Genomic DNA, 11,697 nt, shown 5'->3' on the forward strand with positions numbered 1-11,697 from the left:
AAGGGAGATCGAGTGTGGAAGAAGAAAATAAAAAAAAAATGCAGTGCTGATGTCTACAAAACAGTTTTGTGAGGAACTTATTCAATGACAATTTGGGGCACCGACATTTTAAATTTACTTTATGAATAAAAATTACAAAAAGAGAAAGATTTTTCCTCTTTGTTCTCCATTTCCTCCTCAATAGCACAAAAAAACAGTGATAAATAGAAAATGTGGGGTTGTTTTAAAAATAATGTGATGTTTGAATGTTTCTCGACCTGAACTAAGAATAATACCCCCCCTCCCCCCCCCCCCCACCCCACCAACCCTTTGTACGTGCCTTTTTTTAAGTAAGAAATTTATTTATGATTTAAGTGCCTTTAACTAATTTCAGCGACGTTTCCGATGCTGGTACAATTCACAGTACAAAGTTTAAAATCAGAAGTCTATGATGAGACTGTAGCTCTACTGGTTTGTATTTATAACAAAGGAAGAGAAAAGTAGCACTTGCACTTGAAACTAGGCAACAGCAATAAATAGAATAATGCATGGTCCATGGTATACAAATGTAGTTCCTTTGTGACAAGGTTTACTGCAATCGGATTAAAAGTGTTGGAGTAACCTTTTGAAAGAATTTCACGAAAATTTCTATTTTTAGAAGCCATGACAAGACCACTTATAAAAAAAAAACTAATATAAAATTAAGTATAAAAGTGTAATCTACTTATGTGCAAGATTATATTGAAATCAGATGAAAACTGTAGAAGGAGTAGCATTTTGGAAGTATTGCACAGAAATTTCCATGTTTAGTAACCATGGCACGCCATTATTCCAAATCCAAAAACGATACAAAGGATTTTTTTTTACAGAGTTTGAAATCTTGTTTCCAAATTATATTCACTGTAGGAGAAGTAGCTTTTTGAAAGTATTTCACAAACATTTCTAATTTTAGTAACCATGGCAACAACTCTCACAAAAAAGACAAAATTAATGGAAAAAAAAATTTCTGTATCTCAGTGTAGTCTACTTGTGTGCCAGGTTATACTGATATCAGACTAAAACTAAAGGAGAAGTAGCACTTTGAAGGTATTTCACAGAATTTCTATGTTTAGTAACCATTACAACACCGTTCATCAAAATCAAGTCCGAGTTTTGAAAAATTGTTTACAGACAGCTAGACGGACGGACGACGGACACCTTACTATCGCATTAGCTCTTCTGATCTCCGACCAGTTGAGCTAAAAAAAAAATAATAATAAAAAACTCTTAATTTATACGTCAATTACTTATGTTATTGAATTAGAATAAAGCACGAAAAGGAATTATAAAAATGCCAATTACATTTATAAATAAGCTTATCCTTGGACGGTTATAGAATATATAAACACCTGACCAACAATAGTAGATGTTTTTATGTTTCTCATTTTTTTTCCCACATCGTAGGATGTGATAAATTCACAAATATAATAAATGGAGTTCAAATTTGTTTGTAAGAATGCAAAAATGGCTTTATTGCAGGAAAAAAAAAATTAACGTGAAATTAAATATAAAAAAGTCAATTGCACGAATATGATAATATACACGACAAATGTACACGAAGTAAAGATAAAGTCACACATTATATAGATATGTGATTAAGTTGTTTTAATCATTTACGAACAAAATTAAAAGAGAAAAAAATCTAAGAACACAGTCTTTATGTCTTTACAGTTAGTTTCTCTCTCAGTGGTAAACATTAAATATGCTAGATCAATAGCTAAAAAAAGTATAAGAGATAAACGGATGAAATACCTAGATTTTAAAGCAGTTAAATCATTGTATAGGCTTAAAAATTCAATCCACCGCGTTTACTCAATGTTTCAGACTTTTGTGGGGTTAGCGGAAATACGGAATCCCTTCTGTACTTTCTCAAATATTCCTCTTCATCTTCATCATCGTCGTCATCGTCCTTTTTGTCGATGAGCCCACATACCTGACAACACTTTAGACAAACACATCCAAGCACCATCAATCCTATGAGGGACGCCATCGATAAAACTGCATATTCTAAATATGGAAGCCATTTCGGAAGAAGAATTTCAGATGATTCGTCAATGGCCAGCACTAATAAATATAAACAAATGCATAATGTAATTTATACAAAGAATAGATCAATATTTCCTATAAGCAGCCAAGGCCACTGGCCCGAAGTATATTATATATGTAACTGAAAACTACTTGAGTCAAGGCAATTTTTAAAATGACCTCAATTATAGAAAAAAAAATTAAATTTAAAATGAGTACCTTTGAAATGTTGTTCTCCAAGGAAAAGTATTTAGCTGACATCAACAGAAATGGTTAAATGATATAATTTTTACGTGTTTAAATTTTTCTTGGAGTATAGTACAATTTCTTTTACATGTATCTCATTTTGTTTCATTCTGTGCCATTATTGATTGAGTTGCTAGTCTTACATGTATCACAGGTTGCTCCAGTGTACAACTCATCACAAGAACAGACGAATCCAGAGGCGGAATCAGTACAGGTTCCATGTAGACAGGGAGAAGATGCGCAGGTTTTCACTTAAATAAAGTATGTAATCTAATTAAATATCCTAACATATACTGAAATGCACCACCATCTGATTAAATATCCTAACATACATTTTGTAAACTGAAATACACCATAATCTGATTAAAAATATCCTAACATACACTGAAATACTCCATAACATAATTAAATATCCAAACAAACACTAAAATACACAATTAACTGATTAAATATCCCAACATTCAATGAAATACATCATAATCTAATTAAATATCCTTCGCCTCGCCCAATACGGATTTCCATTTCACACCCTGTATGACTCCGTATTAGGTCCCTGACTGACTGTGTAACGAATTTATCCCGCTGAAGACCTTTTTTTTCAATATTTCAAAAAAATCTATGAGCATATTATCATAATATCAATCAATCCAGTAACAATCAACATAAAATATCATAACAAGTAACAAGAAATTTAACTACCTACGCAAACCGTTTCTTAGCCGCCATTTTTATTTACAATAACGACACTTCGAACGGAATCGAGTGCCCGATTTTAATATTACCCCTGGACGGAGACTTAACATGGAAAATTTCAGAACGGCATGTGATTAGCTTTTATCCAATCAGTAATCTACAAATTTGTCAAAAGCGGGATAAACTGAAAAACGCCATAATCTGGCTAAATATTCTAATATACACTGAACTCACCATTATGAAAACTGAAGCTAATTGTGTTAAACTGGAACAAATTTGAGCAATAGTACACAATTATTATTTCCAAATCATTATGTTTATCAAAATTTTTTATCGATATGCAATAAATAGAAACAGATTTAATGTTAATTATTCACTCACAAGTATTACAAGTAACGCCGCTGTATTTAACTTCACATGTGCATTTAAACCCAGTTTGTGTATCGCTGCATGTTCCATGGACGCAAGGATGAGAGGAGCACTTTTTAACTGCATAAGAGCAATTGGAACAACGGAAATTATATTCAGTTTTCAAATCAAAGAGATGAGTAATCTTTTAGCCATGTAAATATTTCTCTTATCTATAAAAGAATATACTTTTGCTTTAATATTTATTGGCATTATGTGTTGTTATAAACTTCGTATTACATTTAAGTATATATACCTTTATCGCATTTGACCCCCGTATAGTGAACATCGCATGTACATTTGAATCCAGAGTTAGTGTCGACGCATGTTCCGTGAACACAAGGATTGGATGAACATTTAATCACTGAACAGAAAAAAAAATCATTGATACAGGTACAAATATTTCATATTAGTACATGTAGAAGTTAATATATATATATATATATATATATATATATATATATATATATATATATATATATATATATATATATATATATATATATATATATATATATATATACATACATAACATACTCACTCATTTTATATATAACTGAATTTAAATTGTAAATTTAAAAGAAATCGCTTTGAAAGAATATACTTTCCATGAATTGAACTTACATGTATCGCATTTTGAACCGGTATATTTGACATTACAGGTACATTTGTACCCGGTAGGTGTATCTGTACAGGTGCCGTGTTGACAAGGCGAAGAGGAACAAAGTATCGCTATAAAGAACGTCATGCATAAATATAATTTGTATTTTCAGCTATAGCTATTTTCCAGGGTTCCATCGTCTAAATTATGAGTTTTTCCTAAATAACACTTTGCCCTTTTTATAGATTACACTTTTGACCAGATAATATCTGAAGTATAGAATAGTGTTCGATACACGCACATGATGATAGCATATGCTAAAATAAAGTAATCACTCACGTGTGTCACACTTCTTTCCGGTATATTTCTCACCGCAATGACAGGTATAGCCTGATGGTGAAGTGGAGCAGGTTCCATGAACGCAAGGGTTTGGCGAACATTGGATGGCTATTATTATAATTAAATGTAGAAGCATTTTAGCCTATTTACTACGTCAACTAAAATTGTTTTTCTAATTTGTTGTATTGTGCAGTTAAGTGAGTAGTTAAAAATAATTTGTTTTCATCAGCTTAGCGTAGTTTTAAATATTTTACTGGTATTTTTACAACTCTGCTAATAAATATAAAATTGAAAAAAAGTGTTTGTTAAGTCTCTACAGATGCAATGCATGAGAGCACATAGATAAAAACTAGTACAATACGCCACAACAGATTTTTTTTAAAATCGTTTACTGATATTAGACAGATATTAAGACTTTTTATCAAAGCAATCATTAGAAAATATATTAGAAAAACGTATTGTACTCAAAAAGAATGAATTATAGTAAGTTTTTTTTTTTTTAAATTTCCTAAGGTAAATAAGTTTGTTATAGATATGGTTATGATTACAATAACTAGAAATTACATTTATTTAGATTCAGGTAATGGTATACAATATATTTTATTGAGTAGAATAAGATGGTGATTTCCCCCTCCTTTTGACAGCATTTTCTATCCCGTCACCCTGTATAACAAGTATTTATCTGTCATTCTGTCCCCTTTCTTAACTATCAAATATTGCGAGTGGCACGAACAACTGAAAAGATGACACAGCTTATATCAAATGTTTCTGTCGAATTGAAGTAAAACTATGACTTGTATATTTGTCAATGTATATGTATTCAATTTATTTCATAACATATAAAATGTTTCCTATATATTATGTATTGAGATATTGTATAAAATTTCCATTTAACTAATAGTGAATGGGTTTGTCCAAAAATAGATAGAAGCGCTTTAATGTATTCTATATCTTGAGTTTTCCTCTTTAAATGGATCGGAGGAAGTTAAACTGATTTTAAGGCTTAAAACATCTTTACACACCTGGTATATCTCACTGTGTGACTGCTAAATTAACGTTTATTTACTGTCATTTGCATGAAAAATATCTGCTTAAAAACAGAGATATCTTCTTTTTTACATCATTCTTATCACATTTGATTGTAGGGATTTGCATAAGGGGCAAGAAAGCCGAAAAATGTACCTCAGTAGAATAGACTTACATGTGTAACAAATAATTCCGGTAAATTTAATACAGAAGAAGAGACTTACTTGTGTTACAAACACTTCCGGTAAATTAACCTCAGGAGAAAAAACTTACTTGTGCTACAAATACTTCCGGTAAATTTAACCCAGAAGAAGAGACTTACTCGTGTTTCAAACACTTCCGGTAAATTTACCTCATGATAAGGAGAAGAGACTTACTAGTGTTACAAACTCTTCAGGTACATTTACCTCAGAAGAGACTTACTTGTGTTACAAACACTTCCGGTAAATTTTGGATCACAGGTACAAGTAAATCCTGAACTGGTATCCTTACATGATCCGTGTACACAGGGAGTATCAGCGCATTTAGTTACTAAAGTAAAAAAAAAACAGCAGATATTTTATTGTAAAGCAGTTCTCAATATACATTCATTATTTTTTTTAAAGGAAACTAGTACACGTATATATTTCAAGATATAAAAGCTCACAAATAATTTTGAATGGAAAGAATCTAGTAATCCTAGTTTTGGTAAATATACATAAACGTTATTATACATGTACCTGTTTGACAAACAATTCCCTTATGTGTGAATGGGCATGCGCAGGTAAATCCTGTTGGGCTGTTATTTTTACAATGTCCACCATTTTTACAAGGTGAATCTCCACAATTTTTTACTGAAAATGCAGTATCATAAAAGTATGACGTCGACATCGTTTGAGAAAAATCCTTGTCAAGAATATCTTAGTTTGAAAGCAATCAAATTAAAAATATGTCTTTGGTATTAACTACTGGACACATGCCCTATTTACCTTAATTCAATATTAATAAGTTAAAGTTCTTGAGTGTGTAGGTTAAAAAAAAGCTAAAGATGTAAAGTAATTGTAAGGCGGATAACATTATTTTTGAGGTCGTGATAATTATAGTCACAAATTGTTTTCAGAAAGGGAAAATGGAAAAGTTCTTTATTATGTATACCTATTTCACATCTATTTCCTTTGTAAATGCTCGAACATATACATCGGAAGCTCGTTCCTTTGGTAACGCATGTTCCTCCGTGTAAACAGGGTGTGTCACTGCATGTCACAGCTTTATCCAAGAGGAAGTAAAAAATAATATAATTTCATGTATCATCTATTTGATGCATAAAAGATACCTTATTTGGGACTTTCATATATATTTTAAAGAAACAAGGCAGGCTCTCGACAAATAAGTTGATGATACAAGGATATCACCCATCAATTCAAGACAACATTTTGCATATTCTTTTGTTGATATGATGTCATTGTTAGAAAATACATTCTGTAGCTAACTCGCATAATGGTTGACGATTTTAAAGCAAATTCTTAAACCATTATTTTCAAACTGAATTGTTTACGGATTTTTCCATTTACCTGATCATTACAGGAGCACACGGCGGGCGTGACGGTCGAAAGAGGATGCTTAATTACTCCTCCAAGACATCTGATCCCACCTCTGTTTTCAGAGCTCTGCTTAAATTATATTGTTTGAATAGACTTTTGATCACCCTTCGTTATCTTCACAATTTCATCCTACAATACACAGTCTCCAATATACATGTATAATGTATTTTATTGAAAATGCAATACTTTTTACAACTGCTTAATTGCAAGGTATTTTGTATTTGAAATTTTCATTTTACTAATTCATTAGAAATAAAACCACCTAAAAATACCTCTTTAAATATATGCATCACTTGAAAAGACTAAAAAATTATTTTTTTTCATATTATTTCATTATTTTCTAAGCTCTTATAGATATTGCTATATTTTGAACTTAGAAATATCAATCCAAACAATATTTGAAAAGTATTAAAAATCTATATGCTTTCAATGAAAAATAAAAATATCAATTCGATGAAATTTTGTTTTTATATCTTGTTTTAAGAAGGAAATGAAAGGTAGAGAATTGTACCAGTTGTTGTAGTTTTCTAGCGTTTTATCATGTACGATAAAATGCAAGTGAAGACTTCTTTGTTGTTTGCTAAAAATTTTAAAATTCATTAGGAAAATGTTTAGTTAATCTGAAAATAAAGTACCCATTTTACAGTCTGTAAAAGTCGATATTAGTAGAGAGAATAACTTAGTATACCTGTTTGACATGTTAGCCCCTTGTGTGTTTCTGGGCAAGCACAAGTAAATCCAGGAGACTTATTTCTACAAACTCCACCGTTCTGGCAAGGGTTGTCTGCGCATGATTTGGCTTTAAGGGAATTCAATTAAAAATGTTATTGATATTTTTTTTTTATCAATATTGACGTCAAAATTTTAAGAAACTTTAATAATACCTGTTTCACAAGTGTCTCCTTTGTATGGATCAGGACATTTGCAAGTAAAACCACCTCCTTGATTTGTGCACATTCCAGAGTTTTTACAAGGGTTGTCACTGCAGGTTAAGGCTATTGAATAAACAAAAATTACAATTATATTCATTTATATACATGTAAATATTTGTAATTCTAATTCTAGGGTAATTCTTATTCTTTTTTTTAATTGAACATTTGCCTAATTGGCACTAGTATTTCAAATACGCCAGCTTTCTCAATACAACGGAAATATCTTGGTGTCATGACAAGACCCTTAAATGACCTTCTTGTCCGAAAACCAATTTTCCTACGTGCACTGCCCAGACATACTCATAATCAAAGGTGGCCATTGAAGTTGCAAAAGAAGCAGTCTTCCAGTTAAAATCAAATAATGTACAGCGATTAACTATCATATCGCCCTGTAGTAACCCATTGACTTGGTGTCCATACCTAGTCCACCCAACTTCCGGTTGCCCCATTTTTTGTGGAACAATCTTTTTTATCACTAGAATAAAGAATAACCTTTCACATTTTTTTCTCCAAAGGAACACCCTGCAGACACCACACACCCTGCAGACACCACACTGATTGCTTTAGCACTTTTTTAGGGTCAAACGCTGCATATGATGTAATTTTTTCCTCAGTCTTTACAAACATAAAAAAACCCTCCAAATAGTGTAAACATTATTTTCATTTTTCTATGAATGGTTACGCTTGAGTTAACATTTTATTTATCAGATAAGACATTTAAGTGCCTCATTTGTTACTTTGGTAACATATTTATATATCAAATACATCATGAACAAGTTTTAAAAGTAAAATATCAATTTTCTTTGGGGGTGCGTTAGCAATTTTGTCTAGTGTAAGCATAATAATTCAAACCGAATGGTGAAGTATGAAGATGGATTAGGTTATATACAATTATTTACGGTAGGCAATTAACAGATAAAAAAAAAGAAATTCGGTGTCAATAATTCTATACCGAAAATACTTCTAGTTATAATCTTGATGCCACTGCTTAACTTGTTTTGGTAAAAAATTTCATGATCGAATTTTTCTTCTCCGAAAGATAATGGTTAGCAAGCCGGACTGTCAAGATATTTATTTCTTACGATTTCGAAGGAATTTAAAACCATATATTTATAAAAACATCATGCATTTAAGCATTTATGAAATCAAATAATTTGTTGATTCATTATATTCCTTAATACAATGGTATACCTCTTTGACAGAATTCTCCGCCATATTTGCTGCGACACTGACATTTGAACCCATTTCTGACGTCCTTACAGGTTCCTCCATTCTCACATGAAACTCCGTCTGCGCATAATTTACCTAAATTCAAATGTAACGTTCAACATTTCAATATAATATCAAAATAATTCTTTGTTGTAATGTTTAAAATTCTACAAATTTCAGGTTTATTAAAGTAATCTTATTAATTGAATCTCTTTCAACCACTGTTTACCGATGTCACAATAAAAAAAGATGATTACGTGTGTCGCAGTCCACCCCTTTGTACCCCCTGTCACAGTTACAGACAAAAGTGGCATTAGTGTCGGAACAGGTTCCGTGTTTACAGGGATTATCCCGGCACGTCACCAGATCTAGAATCAGTAGCATAAAGATACATCAAAATTCTACAATCGGTAAAATACAGATATGTCGCCAGATCTAGAATCAGTTAAATACAAGCATGTCATCAGATCTACAATCAGTTAAATTCAGGCACCTCAACAGATCTAAAGTCAGTAAAATATAGACACATCACAAGACTGACAATCAGTATTATATAGACACATCGCCTGTTCTATTACCAGTATATTACAGACACATCACCAGATCTACAATCAATTTAATATAGACACATCACCTGAACAATAATCAGTAAAAGACAGAGACGTCATCTGATCTACAATCAGTAAAATATATACACGTCACCTAATCAACAATCAGTGATATGCAAACACAACCTCAGATCTACAGTTAGTAAAATATCCCAGATCAATGATCAATAAAGTGCAGATATGTCACAAGATATACAAAAAACTTGATGTCTTAAATGCATGACAAAAAATATGAGAAAAGAACTATTACATAAGTTACCATGTTAAAACATATTAAAAAGCAATAACTGTATTCATTTACTTTAATTAGTCATACATTTAAAAATAGAAGCAATTAAAAGTTAAAATGGAACAAAATAATAAAAAAAGATCCTTTTAACAAATATTTGGCTATTAACATGGCGACCAAGACAAATAGAAATCAAAATTTGATTTATGCATCTGGTGTCAAACTATAATAATGAGCAAAGTATTATCAAAATCAATGATCATGCATAACGAAAATGTTTGTGGTTAAAGAGAAATGCTCTTAATATCTAGTTTTCTCAAAAAAAAAAAAAAAAAAAAACAAAAAAAAAAAAAAAACAAAAAAAAAAAAAAACCAAAAAAAAAAAAAAAAAAAAAAACAATGTTGAATACATTAACACTTATACAAATTTATTTGCTTGGAACAGCACATATAGTATGTCAACTTAAACATCTTTTAAAAGATTGTCGATTAGAAATGAAGGAAATTTGATTTCTATCACACGGGATATGTTTGTTTTGACATGGATCTAAAGATAAAATCTTTTTTGCCCTTAAAAATTCGTTCATGAAATCGCAATCACGTGGAGAGAACATACGAAAAAAAAAAATCAATATTCGATTAGAACTAAATCCCATTGATCACTCCCACTTGCCTCTGTGGACATAGCTTATAGTCATATTTCATAAATACCACAAATCAGTTTGACAGACGCTAAAATATCAGTGTGAAATATATAGGTAAAAAATACATTGTAGAACAAAGATCAAAAAGATCAAAAGAAGCAGGATTATTTCATATGTCAAAGATAATGAACATAAAATTAAATACATCCGTATTATTATTTATTATTGCAAATTTGATATATTTCTCAATAAATTAAATTATATAGAACCTGGGCTTTTATAGAACCATTTCAGCTCGTGCGTGCTTTGTAATATTTGAAGATAATGAACTGTATTCAAGCTCAAAGTTCATTTAAACATTACAAATCGGGAGCAGACCAAACACGGACCTCCAAAAAATCTGAGGTGAGATCAGGTGCCATGGAGGAGTGAGTATCCCCTACCGACCAGTCACATCCGCCGTGAGCTTGTCATGATAGAGAAAATTGGAAAAATCCGTAGACAATTCAGTGTGTAAATAATGGCCAAACAATTAGTATGAAAAATGTCAGTCAGAATATTTGACTTAATGATAGGTTGTATTTGCTGGTCATCGGTCAAAGTCATTGTATAGAATATAAAACTTGTGAAATGAAGACTTCAAACGAGACTTTTCCCGTCTCTTCATTCTTAATGACATCAAATACACAAATACACGTACATTTGACGTCACAAGTATCCGTCTAATGTTGTAATGATGTTTATGACCAGAAATACAGGGAAAGTCTATTCATATGAGTAAGGAAAATGTTTTTTTTTTATGAAACATGTAATAAAAAGATAGTTATTAACTGAATATCGGAAAATATGTCCTCCCTCGGACTTTGCGCAAAGACCCCGGGAGGACGTTTATCCAGATATACAGTTAATAACCCATAAATATAATTAATGCTAGAAAGCAAGAAAATATCAGTTGACTATTTAAAAAAGGAGTATTTGAATGACAAGTTTAAGAAGCATATTCCTTTCCATTCTAATTGCAAATAAAAAATGTTTTACATTGGTAAAATATATTTTTTTATTTCTATTTTACCCAACAAGATTTAAAAAATTTAAGGAATTTTCAAATCATACGATAAATTCAAAAACTTAACATAAGT

General features: G+C 31.0%; 1 protein-coding gene across 1 annotated transcript; it reads right to left on the reverse strand.

Moving 5' to 3' along the window:
- Positions 1-1,546: 1,546 nt before the first annotated feature.
- On the reverse strand, positions 1,547-9,141 carry LOC133205679 (delta-like protein 4). Its single transcript, XM_061341531.1, has 11 exons — positions 9,060-9,141; positions 7,821-7,931; positions 7,625-7,735; positions 6,491-6,601; positions 6,076-6,189; positions 5,780-5,887; positions 4,331-4,438; positions 3,647-3,754; positions 3,364-3,471; positions 2,433-2,540; positions 1,547-2,082 (listed from the first exon to the last, which is right to left on the reverse strand). The coding sequence occupies exons 2-11, from the start codon at positions 7,891-7,893 to the stop codon at positions 1,805-1,807; spliced, it is 1,227 nt and encodes a 408-aa protein (XP_061197515.1). The 5' UTR covers positions 7,894-7,931; positions 9,060-9,141; the 3' UTR covers positions 1,547-1,804.
- Positions 9,142-11,697: the final 2,556 nt, after the last annotated feature.

This window comes from Saccostrea echinata, unplaced genomic scaffold (assembly GCF_033153115.1).
Source record: "Saccostrea echinata isolate AGI-Se365-2 ecotype Australia unplaced genomic scaffold, CSIRO_AGI_Sech_v1 ptg000054l, whole genome shotgun sequence".
NCBI classification, from domain to species: domain Eukaryota; kingdom Metazoa; phylum Mollusca; class Bivalvia; order Ostreida; family Ostreidae; genus Saccostrea; species Saccostrea echinata.